Raw genomic sequence first — 19,191 nt, 5'->3', positions numbered from 1 at the left:
TTTTTGTTAAAAGACGTCTTACTGTGGATGTCTTTCAATCTACCACATTATACCGTTGGGGTATTCGGTGTTGACGTCTTTTGGACATCTATTAGACATAAAATGTTTTCTTTGCTCTTGACTTGCCATTTGTTTGTCTTTACTTGGGTCTTGATTTTAGGTATGTCTGTCTTGACTAAGTACATAGGTATTGATATTTGAGGCTTTTTTATGAAACAAAGACTTATTCTCACCTCTGTTATCCTATATAGCATGACCTTTTCAAACACATTTGAAACTCTTAAATAAAGTAGCACCAGTATTGTAGAAGTCATTCTTTGTTGTTAATTTGATGTTCTGCGTTTATTAATCACTCAACATCAATATCTTTACATCTAGGATCATGAGCATGCTACATTCGATGATATTTTGGGTAGGTAGCCATGTGTGGTTCATGTCTCTGTATGTGTGGGTGTGTGATATGTCAAACTTGTTTGTTCGTTTTTGTCATTTCTTGTGCTGTTTTCTCTTTTTTTGTTGTTCGTTTAAACTGGCATGGCATTATAATCATCAGCCCTGGCTTGCATGTTGCCTGAAATGAATAAATTGGACTGCAGTTTAATAATGATAATGATTCAGAATGATAATGATAAACTGTAACTTGTTCTGAGGACTTGTCTTGGTGTACGGTGGTGCAAAAGCCTTAAATGTCATACTAAATGATCAAATCTCTAAATCTTGGCCATACAGTGATGATGATTCCTGTTTTTTGCCTTTGTCCTGTAGAGGAAATTGAAAAAAGACTTACTTCCTATAGGAAAGGATGCAAGATCTGGCATATGCTCATCTTCTGTCAGGTGAATTTACAACAAATATGGCCACACGGAAAATGCAGTAGTGACACAGTAAATGTTATTTAATAATCAAAGTGAATTACGGTTTGGTATATGTGTGTATGTAAGGGTTTTTTTATACGTTTCCCTATGAGGCTGAATTCTCTTATAAATTAAACTCTATCAGGGTGGACCAGGGCATTTGTATCTGCTGAAGAATAAAGTGGCCACTTTTGCCAAGGTGGAGAAAGAGGAGGACATGAGCCAGTAAGTAAAAAAATCTGTGATTTTATAGCTCTATTATTCAGATCCAGTTCTCAATATATTTCTTTTTCCCCTCACACTTTTTATATGTCTCTGTGTGTAGGTTTTGGAAAAGACTAAGCAGATTTATGAGTAAAATAAACCCTGAGCCTAACCTGATCCATGTCATGGGCTGCTATGTACTGGGAAATCCTAACGGAGAAAAGGTAGGCCTTGAACTCGTGTTAGATTATTGAATCAGTTCAGATCCCAAGGAAAGGCTCCAAGCGCATGAAATGACGTTAAGAGAAATGGGATATTGATGCAGATGCAACAAATGGTTTTACAATTCCAACAATGGTTTGCCAATTAATAGCAAAAATTATAGCCATGATCATAGTTGAGCTCTGGGGTTTGGATCCCAGTGATGCCACAGCTATCCAACAGAGCATACTGGCCCTCCACTCTGGATATAAAGGGTTCTTCTTTTCTTTGTTCTCCAAAATCATTTTAGCCAATTAGAGATGTTTGTTAGCGTATATGTACTTAGAATATGACAGTTAGCATTCAGCCGTCAGCTTCACACATCAGGTGAGAATTAGTTATGACTGAACTGTAAGAGGAACTCTGAAGAAGAATATTGCTTAGTTCCTTTACAAATCACTTGTTTAATGTTTCCACATGGCTGATATATTTTTTTCTGTAGGTTAGTTGTTCAAATGGTTTGATAGTGTCTAGAATTGGCCGTTTTTTAGCTTGATCTGCCTTTAAAAGTGATTTTCAGATGTAATTAATCAGAATTACCTTCTGATAAAACCAGTTATTTGCTGATTGCAAAAAAGCGGAAAAGACATCTGTGTCATGTTGGTGAATTTAAGGCATTATCTCACTGCTAAAACAAAAGGCACATTTAAAATCCATATGTATCACTACAGTCACCCGCTTTATGTGCTCAGTAAAGATCATTTGATTGTACTGTAGAATTTAAAATTATTATAATATAATACATTTTATTACTTTATAAATTTAATATTTCTATATATAAATGAAAAAGAATTTAATTTATTGTAAAATGGAAATTTATTAGATGATCAATCCCACATATCAGTTCACAGTGACATTTGCTCCCAATAATTACTTAATTTTACTGTAGAATTTACTATAATTCTCTTTAAAGTAAGGAATAAAGTAATCTAGTCTGGTTCATAAGCTGTCCATCTCACCATTATTAGACCAAATTTAAAGTAAACAATGCAACTGTTTTAACTGCCCTCAACAAAGAGAAAAGCACAATAAAAATTTACCTTGAAGTTCTGGAGGAGTCATGAAATATCATGGAAATTTGCCCTCCTTTGTACATTTTTTTTTATTTTCAGTTGGATCTTATTTTGAGAAAATAAAAATGCAAAAAAGCTCAGTAACCAGAAGAAAATTCTGTAACCTTGTACACTTTTGTAGAAAGGGTTATTTAATAGTCCATGGCTATCAGCATATCAGACTTTGGAAAGATCAGCCAAGAAAACTGCAATCGGTGAATCTGTGGTTATGGTGATTATTGAAAAAGTTATAAAAAATGATTGCAAAACTGTTTCTGTTAGAAAGCTCTTGTATGAGGTTAAGAAATCCCATTATCTGCTTTATGGTTAGATAAAAGAAATTGGTTTTGTCTGTTTTTGGTTATAATTAGCTTAAAGTAAACTGATGAAAGGGGGGATGAGTTCCATCAGGTATCGGACAATATCGGTTTAAAATATCCACTCAGATGTCAATCATTCCAAATTTGTGAACCATTTGACTTATTGTGAAAATAAATGAACGTTGGTCTGATGCCATATTTTTGTTTAAATCAAACCTCGTACTACACAGAGCTTCTACACAAGGCTTGGCAGATCTGAAGCAGAATAAAAATTCATTTAAACAAAGACTCGTCATGATCACTTACCTTTCTTTTGGTACAGTATGTTACACTCGTACAGTGTTTGAGCACTTCAATAATTAGTGCACATCACTTCTATCTCTGTCAGACTGCCCTCACAAAGTTGCAGGAATGCAGAGAATAAAAACAGGATTTCTTTTTTTTTTTACGAAAAACAAAATATCCTTACAGAACACTCACAGTGCTAAACAGTGCCTGTTCTGGACTTTGCTGATTTCTCAGTTTTCACATGAACACAATGGCAGTTCATCACACTTGTCTACCTTCTTGCTATAATCCATTATCTCACCTCAAGTCATGACTCATAGCCCCTGGGGTCTGGTGTAGCAATAAATGGCCATGTTCGTCTCTTCTCTATGTCACTCTCCATCTCTTTCTCTCACTCCATCTGTCTGTCACTTTGTCTCATTTTGTCTCTGCCACCTGCCTGTCTGTGCCTGTCTGACACTCCGTCCCTTGCTGGTTGCGTAATCCAGAAGCTGAAGTGTCATACTGCGTTTTCACAAAAGCACACCCAGATTAAGCGATGTCCACTCGTATAAAAATCGAAATAAAAACCTTGTATTTTAAAAGACTTCCAGTGATAATTTTTTTTAGCAGGTCGTTTGTTAGCTGGTGAGGTTTGAACCCTGGGGCATTTTAGCACTTGTGCTGTAAGGGTCAATAGGGTGCCAATTAACTTTTCTGTATGTCACTGCACAAGAGGCCTGGCTTTTCTGTGAACTGAGTGTGACTTACTGTATGAATGTGTGAATGTGATCTGTTATTTGAAAGGAAGTGTCGACCTTAGTCGTAAGAACTACAGTACAGCATGGGAAGTGAGGTTAATTTCTGGCTTTCTTCTTTATTACTGTAAGAAGTTAGTGCTTGTGTGGGGGCCATTTCTAATGGAAATACGACTGGGGAAATGAAAGATTCTCTAAGATAAGGAAGCAAAAAATATATCTTCAATTTCGCAACATACCCAACATACATGGGTTTCTTTTTCTCACTCTTTTCAAGAGCAAGATTCAATTTCATTTTAATGAGAAATCCAACAGAGAAGTAGTGGTTTATTGAAGATTGTGTTGTCTACATCAGTCAAGACAGAAACTGAGGCAAATTGAGACAAACCCAGCCTCCTGGAAGACTTTGAATTAGTAAAAGTTTCCTTATTTAGGTTTTACAAAAAAAAAAAAAAAAAAAAAACACCTCTTAAAAAAGTACGGTTTTCCTCCAATTCTTAAAGTTATGCAATAGAATGCCTGCTTTAAATGTGCACATGTCATTTAAGTGACAGTGACAGGTTATGCAGAAAGATTGTGCTAAATGCTTTAGGAAATCCTTAGCTGGATAGACTTTCCCGGATTCGGTCTAGGCTCTAAGCCCCTCATATCCATGCCTGAGTTAAAAGCGCGTGGTAATTGGTGCATTTGAAGCTTCCTTTAACTTGCCCTTCCAGACAGCCATTTTATACAAATGAACAAGATGCTTGTGGCTGAAAAGAACAGGTTGTTATTCGGGCAAAATTAGGCATTTTGTATACAGCTTCGAGAGGACACGGAGAGGGAGAGGGAGAGGGAGCTGGGAAGGACTGTTTGAGAGGGAGGCAGGATTAATTGGTGTCCCTGCTTATCTTTTGCCAACAGCTGTTTCAGAAGCTGAAGAACCTGATGAGGCCTTATTCAGTCACCTTTGAGTCACCACTGGAGCTATCTGCACAGGGTGAGGAGCACACACACACGCAAAATACTTTTTTCACTTAAGTTTTAAATACTCGTAAATTGCAAATTGCATATTTTATTATACAGTACGGTGTATTTATCATCTATTAGGATTGAGTGATATACCGTATGAAACTACTGTTGTTATCAGGATAAACAGTGCTGATTGGTTATGATTATTTATTCCCTAATCAATCATAATTAAAGACCACGTTTAGCACTGCGTGATGTATTTATAACAAAGTTTTACAGTTGTGGTGCTTCCCATGAAGAGGATGAGGAGCATTCAAGTCAGACCGGGGCTTTTGATTGTGCAGAATAACAGAGCACAGCTGAGTAAAAACTACCTTTATTTCACTATATAATCCACTGCTACAATTACAGTATGTACTCATCTCGGCATTTCACCAGTGCTTGGATTCCTCAGTGCGCAGAACTTTTCTCAGTACGCAGGAGCCATGATCGAAACGCTGGCCTCCCAGGAACTCTGTTAATGGCCCAAACATCTGGAAATGGCTTGGAACTGTACGGGGTCAGGACTGTACGGGGATGTGACAATAACTCCCAGCTGAGTTCCTGTAATGTTCAAATGGTGTTAATGAATAATTGTGTGTACAAGTTATCTGTTAAATTTCAAGAATCAGGCGTTCCTCTCACATTTGCTAATTGTTCACAGTGCGCCACCTCTGTTGGGATTGTCATTCTCATACGGTCTTCTTTAAAATGTTCATTCAAATATTTTACTGTGTTTTTACACCTTCATTCATCAGAAATTTCATCAGAAATCCCTATTTGACTTGAATGCCCTTCATGGTTTATACTGTATATTATATAAATGAGTTTTGAATTAAAAAATATATAATAATAATTAAAGTTATAACTTGTTACGGGCAGTTATGAACTCGACTGATGCAGCTGAAGCTGAGAACCTCCTCCTCTGACTATGACCGTGCTTGCATTTTGGTATTTTCCAGTGTTAAAATCATTTTCTCATTCTCGTACAAATATGCTTTATTTGAAGAATACCATAAGGCTGAAATCCTGGTGCGTAGTGCTTAAGTCATTTGTTTTCCCATCTGTTTTTCTCATCTTGTTTTTCTGCAGACCTAGTAAGAGTGTGGTCATATTTATTTATCGAAGCATTTCACCATATGTATCAGTCCTCTGTCTTGTTTCTCTCTGTCGCAGGCAAGGAAATGATTGAAACGTACTTTGACTTCCGCCTCTATCGGTTGTGGAAGACGCGACAGCACTCGAAGCTCTTGGACTATGAGGATCTATTGTGACCCAGAGACCCTGAGATTGTGGATGCAAGCAGACAGAACTCTTCTCTCCCCGAACCCACCCCTCTGTGAAACACCACATTCCACCAGCTGTCATTAAAGAGAACAGGAAAAGGAGATCATGCCGCTGGTACCCGAGAGTCCGTTATTATGTGTTTCGACTCTTAACTCGAGACCCTGATCTGTTAGTGTGGCAGATGGGTTCAGGGCTGAAGACGGAGATGAGAGGAGACATGTGCCAGCGATAGCATTTCACGTCAGAGTAAGCGAAATGAAATCTCTCCTTAGTGGCAGTGTTGAAGAATGGAGGCTGACTGTTCAGTGTTTTCTATGTCACACATCTACTTCACTAAGGCTATTGACGAGTATCGTGCTTGAGAAAAAAAAAAAAGATGATGTCAGGCTGTTTTTCGAACTTTTTATTTTTCGAAAAATTTAATTGAGACATGAGAAGAAATCATAGTAATATACAGTATGGATGTGCATACATCTTGTTAATATATTATGTAGCCATAGTCATGCAAATAACCCAAACGTCAGTGGTCTATAATTTATATAATGATGTTTATTGTTGTGGTCTTTTTAATGACGTCCTTTGAATAACTCAGGTTTTAGCCATTGATGAGTATGTCCATTAAACCTCTGTCCAGATGTGATTGGGAGTCCTTGTTAAGTATCTTGTGTGAAGACTGTATACTCTGCTGACTTTACTCTGATGAACAATAATCACTAGAGAAGATGCTGGAGAATTCTTCTAGCCAATCTTTAAATACCTTTCCCATATAGTAGTCGGTTTCAGAAATCTCTGTTACAGTATAGACTAGTTAATTCCATCAGGAATCAATAGTCGTTTCTTTTTTCGAGCTCTTAGCTTAGGCGTTTTGTTAGCAGGAACCATTAGCAGAATTCCGTTTCCACAGGTCAGCGTACTGCAGTGTGGGAAATAGGAGTGCACTAGTGAAGTGTCAGCGATTATACAAGCGTTGCTGCAGTGCTTCATTGGGGCACAAATGCTGAATGCACTAAAATCTATTTTTATGGAAAATTTTCAAGCCTGTCGTATATCATGCGATGTCTCATGTCAGCCATCAGAACATATGTCTGCGAGGCAGCAAAGTTTTTCACTTTGAAGGAAGAGGAGAGACAGTTTGTTATTCTATTAAGTTCTAGATGTTGACGTCTGACATTTTTGCTCCTTCCAGAACATATACACAAACGAAGTCAGGGACTTTATCGGAGGAGTGTGTGATTTTTAGAGCCCTGCATACTGCCTGTAAACAAACACTTTTCCAAGCCTTACTCTTTGACCCTCCACGATGTCTGTGAGATCTGTTATAAAGAAGCTGATTCCTGGGCCATAGCATTGACTTTACACCTTGTAAAGCTGGTTTTACACAGTGTGATTTCTTCGGTCTTTTATTCTCGATTTCTCAATGGGATGAGATGATACCAATAAAATTTTGGCTGGATTCTGTGAAAGTTTGTGTAATTATATGTGTTTTCCACATCAGGTTATATGTAACTTTTTTTGTTGCTGTTGAGCACATCGATTTTATAGCAGTGGTGTTTTTCAGTTGCCATCCTGATGTCCAGCTCTCCTCCTTTCCCATCCGGCTTTAGGATCAAGAATGGCGGAGTGATTTATTTGTATGGCCACAGGGTTAAGGGACTTGCACAAAGGCCCCAAAAGTGGCAACCCGGCAGTGACGATGCTCAAACCCCTCACCCTTCAATCAGCAACCCAGAGCCTTAACCCCCTGAGCCAACACTGGCTGTATGTAACAATAGCAATTAAAGAAAATTAAAATATTATACTTATGACATTAATCTGGGTTTGTCTGGAAAATGGGGTTGCATAAACAGAAACATCCTTTATCCTGAGCTTAAGCTTATGCATCATTTTTTGTCCATTAGCATGTTTCATTCATGTTTCTCCAATGGCGCTACTGTATTTCAATCTGTCTTGTACCTTTCACATAATCCTGTGCCATAAATCAGTTGGCATAATCTATTACAGATCACATTCTAAGTTTTTGATATGAAAAAAAGATGCAGTTGATGGCAACAACACTAAACCTGCCACCGATAAACATGTCACACAGTTCATTCTAAGGCTGATCTCAAATCGCGACCAAAGATCCCTTTTACATTAGGTGACTTTTGTCTGGAAAATCATACAGTGTAAAGCCAGCTTAAGTTGACACGAATTCAGTGATTTCTGTATCCAAATGGAAAAGACGATCCTAGAACATGCTAATGCTAAAAGGCCAAACAGACTGAGAGATTTCAGTTCGATCAGCTAAAAAATTCTAGTCCTCCATTCCTAACCTTAGCACTCTGTGAGCCAGCTGGGAAACATTAATGAATTGGCCTGATTTCCGGGCAATTTGAGCCATTTTGAAGCCATCTGTGACTTCGGGTTGGTGTCATGAAGGCTCGGCTATGTCACAGTGACATGCTGAGAGAGGTGGGAAATTGAGTGTGCATTCAGCCACTATCATACTGTCAAGAACATTTGGTTGTGTAAATCTTGGAGTGCAGTCTGAAGACCTCAAAATTTAACAGACGTAATGAAGTACTGATTTCTGTAAAGCTACATTGGCGTCCAAAAGTCTGGAACCACTCGTGAAGGTCCTTCTATTTTGCTTTAAAAAAAAAAACCTGATACATTTTTCAATACGAATTATATAAAAAAGAAAATGTTTGGTATAATGTTGATTATTATTATTCAATTAATAATAATTAATTAATAATTATTCAGAGTTTCTTAGTATATAGCATGTGCCCTGCTTGAGATGCCATTTATTCTACAAATTTCTGAAAAACCTAATGATCCAATTTAAACCAACTGAATTTTTTAACAAAATACAGTGGAACTTCGGCAAACGAGGTGAGTTCTCAAGGCAAAATTTCGTAACGCATTATTTCCTATGGGAAAATTGTGAAACGCATTTTCCAATAGGAAATAATGTAAATGTACATAATCCGTTCTTGCCAGTCAAAACTTTTACCAATATTACCAATTTCCAACACTAAAATAATATTTTTGCATATAAAAACAGTCAAAACATATTGGAAAAAAGTATAAAATTAAGTAAAATATAAAACAAATAGACATTAAACCTTACTTATCTTTAACTTATGACTTCTCTTGTTGACCTGCTTTAGAAACGAAACTGAAAGTAGCTCCCTTTTCGTCTTGCTGCCATCCTTGCTAACATTCTTGGGACCCATGGTGCTATGTCTTTACCAAAACTTGTACAAAATGAAAAAAAAAAAAAAAAAAAACTACACAAAAAAAAATATGTAAGCTGCTTGGATTTCCACTGACACAAACAAGTTTTGAACGGACCTGCGCTCAACGACATTAAATTCGATTGTATGTCGAAAATGCTCCGTATGCCGAAGTAGGTTACTTGCAAAATTTTAGTTGTTAAGGCAAAAAAAAATTTTACCCAGTCATAGTGCAGAACCTTATTATTGAACATTGACATCTTAACAAGTAAAAATATATTGAATTTAGTCAAATATAGTTACAGTTTTCTAATGTAAAGTGTAAGATTATTGAGCCTAGTTGTTGACTCAGCTTCCAAAATTCTCCAGATCTCCATCCAATCGAGCATCTGCGGGATGAACTAGACAAACATGTCCACTATCCATGGATTTGCTGTAATCTTTAAATGAGAAATTGTAGATACATGTGCTTGCATTTGCTGTCATTTCTAGCAGTGTAATCGACTTTTGGACCTGAAACAAACACCCACGCACACTGCAGCTGAATTTGCAAGCAGGTTGATTAATTCAGTTGTAGCAATATAAAGTGGCAATATTTTTTAACCTATTTTAGGTTAACTCTTTCCAGCTGCTGTACCTGAATTAGATGGCTGGGTTCGTCTCTCAGACTGCATTCATTGTATAGAGCATATGATTATAATTTAAGTTTCCATCAAGACCAAATCTTCAGTTTGAAAACAGTCTGCCGATGTGACAGTTGTTTACCTTGACACTAACTCATAATGAAAAAAAAAAAAATCTTTTTTTTTTCTTTCCCCCTTCGGAATTCATTATCATTTTCTATACTTAACAGCAGGCAGTGACTCTGATGTGTGGATTGTTTGAACAAAGTCTTTGTAGTTTTTTTTGTTTTGTCTCAATTTTTTTATCATGGTAAATATTAATGTAGACATAAAGAATAAACCTTACTAACGATGCATACTGGGAATTGCTTGCCTGCTCTTTGATATCATACCTTTGATTTGATTCACCATACGTCAGCAGGCCATATGATTTCATGACATGTTCATATTTTATTGATTATTTGTACATTGCAAGATATTATATATATATATATATACATATATATATATATATATATATATATATATATTTCAGCCTTTTATATATGACTAGCCACTTTCGCAGGAGCACTTGTAACACCAGCACATTTATGCAATTATCCAATCAGCCAATCATGTCACAGCAGTACAATGCACAGAATGAGATAGAGTTAATGCATGAGGAAAGACGGTGCTCTCCGTGACTTCGTGTTAAATGGGCAGGTTTGAGTATTTCATCTGCGTTCTGCAGACAGAAACTCTTTGTTTATAAGCAAGGTCAGAGGGGTTCAGGTTGACCGAGAGCCTGTTGTACTCTAAACAGTTATGATGAACATAAAAAAAACTGCTCATAATGCACAACATATTGAGCCCTGAGGCAGATTGGATTTCACTCACACTAATTTGAAACCACGGTTCAGTGGGCAGAAGGTTCAACAAAACTGAACATTTGAAGACCAAATTACATTTTTTCCAATCTTCTGACTGAAGTATATTCAAGTGCACCAACTGGCACCAGCAACCAGTGTATGTTAGAAGTATCTGATGTGAAAATATTAAGCTCTTGACTGTATCTGCTTGATTTTAGGCACTGTGATGCTGCCACATGCTGCTAATGGTATAATTGAGCAAATGAGCAGGGGTTCACAGGCATTCTTAACAAAGTGGCTAGTGAGTGTACACGGATCAGCCCTAACATTCACACCGCATAATATTAACACCTTAGCATTGATTAGTAATTATATACCAGGTCACAGGGTCATGGGCAACCAAGGCTCATTTATGCCTGATGGGCGCAAAGACCATTCCGTCTGACCCTATCTCACAGAAAATAGTCAATGCCGGCTGCGATAGAAAGGCACCAGGACACTGGATGCACCACAGACTGCCATGCACAGGGTCCAGCAGGCTGTGGTGCAATCGAGTGGTCTCTGCTTGATCACAGTCCTATCAAGAGTCCATGGGATGTGCCAGACAAACAAGTCCGATCCACGGAGGCCCCACCCCGGATCCCACAGCACCCAAAGGATCCGCTGCCTACTTCCTGGTGCTAGGAACCCACACAATACTGGACATAAAGTTTTGCATTGTGATGTTATGGCCGATCGGTGTGTGTATACAGTACCTATAATTTAACTCATTAGACATTTACGAACCTTTAAATCACTTTTAATACGTTCATTAGCATAAGTCTTTGTAAGTCAGTGTTCTCATGAGATCTCAGTCCAGATTTCCTACTGGACTCAAACCAGGTGCCGTCCCCTCTCCCTGAGCTCCAGTTGTCTTTCCATGGTGCTTTCCCTCCCGGATCATGCATGTCTGAGGCAGATTAACAGCAGCACAGCTGGCCCACAGCTGATCGAAGTTTATTAAGAGATGAATGATGTTTTGCAGAGGGCAGACAGCACAGAGCTTTCTACCAGGCCTCTTCTTACACAAAATCATTATTATTTTACCCAGTTCTGACTGCAGAGAGCAGGATGCATATTCAATGATGAATAAGTTACGATTCATAGCCTCTTGAAAGGAGGGTCATCGAGAATAGTTTATTTTTAACATTCCCAGCGATGTTCCTTTTTTTTTCTTTTTTTGAACGGGCTAGATGTTGTAGATATTAAATACATATTTCTGATGGTGTTGCTGATCTCATTTGAAATAAATAACTGTAGCATATTTGTTCATTGTATAACTGTATCATTGTACTGGGGATTAAGCTCAAGTGTGAAGATTACATTTGCAGTACTAATGTCATTTTTGAATGTCAGACATTCTACCACACTGGCACTGGACAGGTGCATAATGTTTCTAACACTTTTTCTAATAAAACATTTTGTTTCAATAAAAAAATCATGACTCCGCATTATATTTCTCTAAGTGCTTGACTACCCCAATAAACAATGCACCATTTATTTATCTTCTATACCTATTCAGTAAGGTATCTGAAGCCTGAAGCATATCCCAAGAGACTTTGGGCATGAGGTGGGGTACACCCTGGACAAGGTGTTGATCCATTTCAGGGCACACACACATGCACTACAAGCAATATGCCAATTAACCTAATTTGCATGTCTTTAGACTGTGGGAGGAAACCAGAGTACCCAGAGGAAACCCACCGAAAACGGGGAGGACATGCAAACTCCACGCACACAGACTCGAGGCAGAAATCGAAACCCCAGCCCTGAAGGTGCTGTGTGCCACAGTGCTAACCACTACACCACCATGCCCCACAACAGTTTATTTTTTAACCTAATGTTATTGGTGGACTTGCATCATCAGATGAGTGTGTGATGCAGCACGTGGAAGGCCCAGGTTCAATTCATACCCAATGCCCAAACCTCAGCCACTGAATGCAGTGCCGATCCCAACCCTGGAAAAAATGGAAGGGTTGTGTCAGGCAGGGTATCTGGTGTGAAACCTGTGCCAAGTTGTGTTCTGCTGCTTCAGAATTGTCCGCTTTGGCAACCCCCCGACAGGAGCAGCCGAAGGACTAAAAACAGGAACTTTGTACAAATTGTAAAATCATGTGGCTGATGTGGCCACAAAAAGGAAAGAAAACAAAAACAGAAAGCAGAATGCTCGGCTGCTCAACTCTGTAAGTGAGAAAAGTAGACACCTTTTTTGTGTTGTTGCGGAAACAAAAAACAAAAATGGGCAGAAGGCTTGGCAGCTCAGCTGGTAGAAGGGATAGAGTGATCACGAGTTGAAGAATTGGCAGCACGAGAAATTTAAGACTGTTAGCAGCAACCAGTAAGAACTCGAAGGTGCCAAGTACACCATCTCACTTATGGAGACAGACCCCAGACGTCCTCTTAGTGTCTGCTTCTAATTATCTGTATGTGACTTCTTCACTTGATAGCACTGAGTATTCTAATGATCAGAACATAATGCAGGAGTTCAGTGCATTTCAAGCTGAAACCAAATATTAATTCTGCAATTAAATTAAAACAAAATTTGATTTGCATCTGCCCATGAAAGTAACAAAGCAAGTTCAAAATGTACCAGTTTCATTTAAAAGCGCTTTTTAACAGTCACAAGTTCAGTAAAGATGAATACTGATTAAAAAAAAGACATGCTGGTTTTAATGACAATTGCAGTTAAGATCACTAACGTTAATATTAATGTAAAACTCGAACTTATTTCGATATCTCTCCAATGGTGACCTGTCTAGTTCTACAGGTTGAGGAGATTTGTCCTTAGATTGCTATATGTCCTACAGCCAAAATGAACAAGCTTGTTTATAAGGTCTGGGACATTTTCTCTGGCAAATGTATGTTGGATCTATAACATGGTGGCACAGTTGCTTGTGGCAGTTATGAGATAATTCCCATTACTGGAGATGCAGTGTGGACAAAAAAAATACTACAGGCAGCACTCCAAGAAACATGAGCCATCAGAGGATTTGTTAATGCAAATGAGAAGCCTGAACTCCACTTCAAGAGCCTTGAAATGCCATCTGGCACTAGTACCTGGACAGATCTTTGGCACAAACACTTTGCTTCCCAAGACTTTTGATTTTACCTTTAGGCATCGTTGCCTACCATGACACAATTCCCGTGAATGAAGGCTGGGTGCCATCCAGGGAATTGTTCACCAAAATCTTATCTCAACTCTTATCAGTTGGTAGCTTTGCACCCATTTCAGCAACTCTGTAAAAATAAGTGTCTTACATACAAGTACAGAAAAATAACACTTTTATATTAACCACCAATGGGGCACAAAATTTCAAACAAAACAGAGGTGGTCAAGCATTGTGAGGATGTCACAATGTGACCAAACCCAGCGATAATAAATTGTAATTGGTACAGAAACAAATGCATAAAATGACACTTGTTTAAAGGAAAATTTTCTTGAAAGTCATCTACTTATAAAAAACAAATGTAAAGAGTATACATACTTTCATTGTGTTAATTTTATTGCCAAGACTTTAAAAAAATTCTGATGTGATTTAGCCCATACATGTACCCCATATTCCCCCACTGGTAAGGATGATTGGTGTGAGTGTTCATGTCAACAGGTTTATACAAAAGTATTTGGTCAAACCGGCAATGACATTGTATCCAAATACATACACCTCAATATGGAGTTGGTTTTTCAGCTATAACAGCTTCCACTCATCTTAGAAGGCTGTCTACAAGATTTTGGAGTGTTTCTGTGGAAAAGCGTGCCCATTCATTCTGTAGAGCATTTATGAGCTCACGCACTGATGTTGAACGAGAAGGCCTGGCTCGCAATCTCCAATCAAGTTCATCCCAAAGGTGCTTGATGGGATCTAGGTCAGGGCTCTGTGTTAGGGCTGGCCAAGTTCTTCCACACAGAACTTATCAAACCATGTCTTTATAGTCCTTGCTTTGTGCACTGGGGCACAGTCATGTTAGAATAGAAGCGGATCTTTCCCAAACTTTTGCCGCAAATTTGGAAGCATAGCATTGTCTATGATGTCGTTGGTGAAGATTAAGATTGTTCTTCACTTGGGATAAGGAACCTAAATTTAATAATTAACAGGTTTGGCCAAAGACGTTTGTCCATATACAGTAGTGTATGTGTACTTTTGGATTGCAAAAGGATGGACTCCATAGCAAGGTTTCTTTCCTTTACACCAATGAGCCCTGGTGTAATGTTATACTGTAGGACATGGCAGCCGAACCACCAATTAACAATGATGAATTAAGATAGATAGACTGATGCAACATTTGCTCAACTGATCTCCAAACAATTTTTGGTCTGCTTTTACTTTTTCCTTTTTTTATTTAACATCTCTTTTTCTGGATGTTGCCACAGCAAACAGCTGAACAGGAATGTGATGCTGAGACCTGCAGCAAACTTTTTTTTTCCTTTCCAGAAACAAGCCTCTATTAATTATCCAGCCAGGCACAGTAAGGGGTTCAGTGCGTTGAAAGCTAACATCAATCAGTGATAGTCCACCACAGATAACCATGTCTCATGCTGGGAATATTCTTGGGTGAGTATTCACTTAAATTATTGGAAAAAATAAATAACTAAAAAATCGGACCACTTGCTTCAGCACCACAAAGGGCTTTGCATATTCACAAGATTTGTATGCTCAATTGAAATGGAGCTTATTTTGAGCATAAATTAAAGAAGTCCTCGAGCCAGGGGTCATTAAAGATAATGAGCTGAAGAACTTCATTACTGGTCTAAATATGTGTAAGGCTTATTATGTATTATGCCACATCAAAAGCATTTCGGATTGGTTTTGATGTGCGATGCGGACAAATAGACAGCTGCTGGGAGATCAGAGTCCAGGAGCAGTGAAAAGGAGAAGAGGGGCAGATGAAAGCGTGAGTCCATCCTGGCCTGACCCCACACTGAATCAGGCACCCGGGAACATTCAGCATAGCGGTGTGGTGATAAATGAATGGCCTGGTACACCCAGTTACAGAGTCTGTGAAGGCCACCGTTTCACTGCGGTGCTGTCTGCCCCTGCCTCTCCATGCAGGTTTAGTTGTAGACAAGATCAACTAGTGCTGTATATCTATATGGGTTTATGTAAAAGAGACATAATGCTTTAAACAAGTCAAGGTTATATCATGAAAATTACTGGAATGATCTAGTTGTTTTATCATAATTGATGGAGCACTGAGCTCATCGGTGGGAAAAACCACCTGTTTGTTTTGACCAGCTACCAGCTGACGGGTTGAATTGATCGAGTTAGTCAAGCTTTTTTCCAGGCACCTTATTGCTTGACTTACTAAATTGTGTAATAAATCTTTGAGTTTTTCTAATTGCTTTCTAATTGCTTCTAAAAACATGTTTCAATCATACCTGTTTGAAGTGACTTGCTCTGAAATTACCCCATTTGCCGTTTTTCTTTTAGCCCTTGATGAGCTTTAGATGAAAATAATTACTCTATCAAAGCCATCATCCTGCTTGACTTTCTAAAAAAAGAACGTTCTGGGGATTTGCAAAAACAAAAGAAGAAAACAATAAAATCAGTAGTTCGGATCTGACAATTTGCCAAAATGACACTGATTCAGCTTTTCATTTTCCGAATTGGATCGCTGCGTCCTTGTTTGTATGCAAGGAAACAAGCAAGTAGGCGTTGTTTACTGACTGGACCCCTTGGGCACCCAACCAAGATCCCTGGGCATTAAGAGGCCCTTGACAAGCATGGCATTTAAATTTAGCATTAGACTGATTGGTCATTAATTCACTTGTCACAGTCTGAAATAATTCATTAGTATTGTCGGTGTGTGAACCTGACTTTGTAACCAGTGAGCCATCAAATAGATTCTTAGTGTTTTAGGAAAAACATGAAAAGTTTTTTAATTCACTTACTCACTCTTATCGTCTATACCGCTTCATTTTGTATACAGGGTTGCGTAAGGAAGGCCTGGAGTCTATCCAAGGAGACTTTAGGGGAACGAGGCAGGGTACACCCTGATGGGGTACCAATCCATTGCAGGGTGCACACACACACACTCACATGCTTATTCACACACTACGGGCATTTTGGAAACACCAATTAGCCTAATCTGCAGGTCTTTGGGGTGTGAGAGGAAACTGGAGCACCTACAAGCATGAGAAGAACATGCAAACTCCATGGACACATACTCGAGACTCAGGATTTACCTACTAGACAAATCTATGGTGATTTAAACATCTTTTTGTCTGTAAAAAAAAATTGCTTGATCATAATCTCCAATTTAAGGTGTGACTTTTCCCCAAATTTACTTGATCGGATCACAGAACACTGGGATCCTGGGATAGGCTCCAGGCCACACGTGACCCTGTACAGAATAAGCGGTGAATGAATGAGTGAGACATCACTGAACATGTATCATTCTTACTGATCATTTGAAAATTGTCTAAATTTAAAAATGCATTTTGGTGTTTTTAAACAAACAGGTCTAAAAAAAAAAAAAAAGATTTAAACTGCCAATGTTTTGTGATATCTGTTTGGCCTAAATTTCTAGGGTATGGTGATGGCTGTGTACTTTGAGTTTGAGCTGATAAAAACGTCTACACTGACACCTTGTGGACAGTTAGAGTAAATGCAGACTTAGAGATGTACTCAAAAACTTTATTTCTCAAAAGATTTTACAACTTTCAACTTAAAAAAAAAGACATGTAAAATTAAAATTTATTTAGTTCACCTTCTACACTTAATTAAAGTAAACAAGATGTTCTGTCTGATAATGTGTATACTACTCTTTGTCCTCGTATAGTGTAGGTTTCTTTGGATAAATGGTTTAAGAATCACTGGTTTTACAGTAAAAACTTGGTCAGGTTTTCAGTTCTAGTTCCCTGGTATTTCAGCAATCAGGATCTAGGTCGTAAATTTAGTTAAATCTTTAAAAGGCTATTCTGTACTCGTTTAGACTGTAAGCACACTGCGTAATTGCAGTAATTACAATTCTGCGAAATCAAAATCTATATTCTGTTGGATCCAATAGCCTGAGTAATGTGCAAGGTTACAATTACACGAGCTATACAAACCATCTCATTGATGTGATGAGAACAGCAGTTAACATTGCAATTTGTTTTGGAAGGTTTTATTTGAAATGTTCTTCCAGGTAAACTCTGTGTCATATTATAGTCTTCTCTACAAATGGTGGCAAAAGAAGACCTCTAACAGGGGAGCAATAGAAATCTATGGTGGTACAAGTATCCTGGAAGTTCAGAGACTCAGTACTGTATTTTGGACAGTGTTGAGTTACTTAAGACCAGGAGCTCCTTGCTTGATGGATGCACCAGGTCGAGTCATTTTTTTCAAAGCTTTTCTGTGATTTCATCTATAGAACAGCATGCAGGATGCAAATTTATGGAAATACGTTATGGCCACCATTATACATAACCATAACCACTTTTTTCCAGGTGCAATAAAAAGAACCACACCCAGGTCCTTTTAAGAAATGCCTGAAGCGAGTAACATAACGAAGCTTCAGATTGTGTGAGAACAGCGCTCTGTGATATGAATCTCCGAGAACAGGTTCAAAAAGCTTGATATTTGCACATGTCAGGTCAAATCAAGTCAAATCAAGTAGGCTTTTATTGTCATTTCCACGACATATAGTTCAGTACACAGTGAAATAAAATGATGTTCCTCCAGGACCAAAATGTTACATACACCAAATTGACACCATAATATATTCTCTGATATTTGGTTGGGGTAGTGCAGGTTTATGACATGATAGATGTTAGTAGCAGCAAAGACGAGAACGAGTCCTTGTGCATGTAGTATCTAATAATATAAATATTGTGCAAAAAAAAACAATTTTAGGTAAAAATTTGCTGGATGGTTGTAGATCAGTCCAGTCCCATTTTCTTGTGGTGAATATTTATCTGAGTTTGTATCTGTCTAGTTCCTTTTTTGTTGAGAAGATGGATGGCATGTGGGTAGAAGCTGTTGCACAGTCTGGATGTGAGGGACCGAATGCTTCAGTACCTTTTTCCAGATGGAAGAAGGGTGAAGAGTGTGCGTGAGAGGTGTGTCCAATCAACCACAATGCTGGTGGCTTTGCCAATGCAGCGTTTGTGTTCATTAGCAAACTTAATTATGTCATTGGAGCAGTGTGTTGCTACACAATCGTAAGTCAGCAGTGTGAACAGCAGGGGAGTAAGCACACAGCTCTGGGGGTCCCCGGCCTAAGTGTGGTGGTGCTAGAGGTGGTGCTTCCTGATCCGCACTGACTGAGAACTTCTAGTCAGAATGTCCAGGATCCAGTTACAGGAAGGTCTTTAGAGAGGTGTTGGGGGATGATAGTATTGAATGCTGAGCTGATATTTATGAACAGCATTCGAACGTAGGTGTCCTTGTTGTCTATATGTGGGAGGGCCAGATGGAGTGTGGTGACACAGAAGACTTCTTTGACACGGGGTGGTGGTCCTGAAGCATGTAGGAATGACTTTGTGGCTGAG

The 19,191-nt window shown here is 38.5% G+C and overlaps 1 protein-coding gene across 1 annotated transcript in view; it reads left to right on the top strand.

Moving 5' to 3' along the window:
• The window catches only part of nsmfa (NMDA receptor synaptonuclear signaling and neuronal migration factor a), a 44,544-nt gene extending 37,911 nt beyond the window's left edge, over positions 1-6,633 (top strand). The window contains exons 10-15 of the mRNA XM_053479147.1: positions 379-412; positions 766-836; positions 1,000-1,079; positions 1,180-1,282; positions 4,620-4,695; positions 5,883-6,633. Of these exons, the coding sequence (XP_053335122.1) occupies positions 379-412; positions 766-836; positions 1,000-1,079; positions 1,180-1,282; positions 4,620-4,695; positions 5,883-5,980 (462 nt within the window). The 3' untranslated portion in view covers positions 5,981-6,633. The remainder of the gene's footprint in view (positions 1-378; positions 413-765; positions 837-999; positions 1,080-1,179; positions 1,283-4,619; positions 4,696-5,882) is intronic.
• The last annotated feature ends 12,558 nt before the right edge of the window (positions 6,634-19,191 follow it).

Source organism: Clarias gariepinus, chromosome 19 (genome assembly GCF_024256425.1).
Source record: "Clarias gariepinus isolate MV-2021 ecotype Netherlands chromosome 19, CGAR_prim_01v2, whole genome shotgun sequence".
Lineage (NCBI taxonomy): Eukaryota > Metazoa > Chordata > Actinopteri > Siluriformes > Clariidae > Clarias > Clarias gariepinus.
This window is presented reverse-complemented; position numbering and strand designations above follow the sequence as displayed.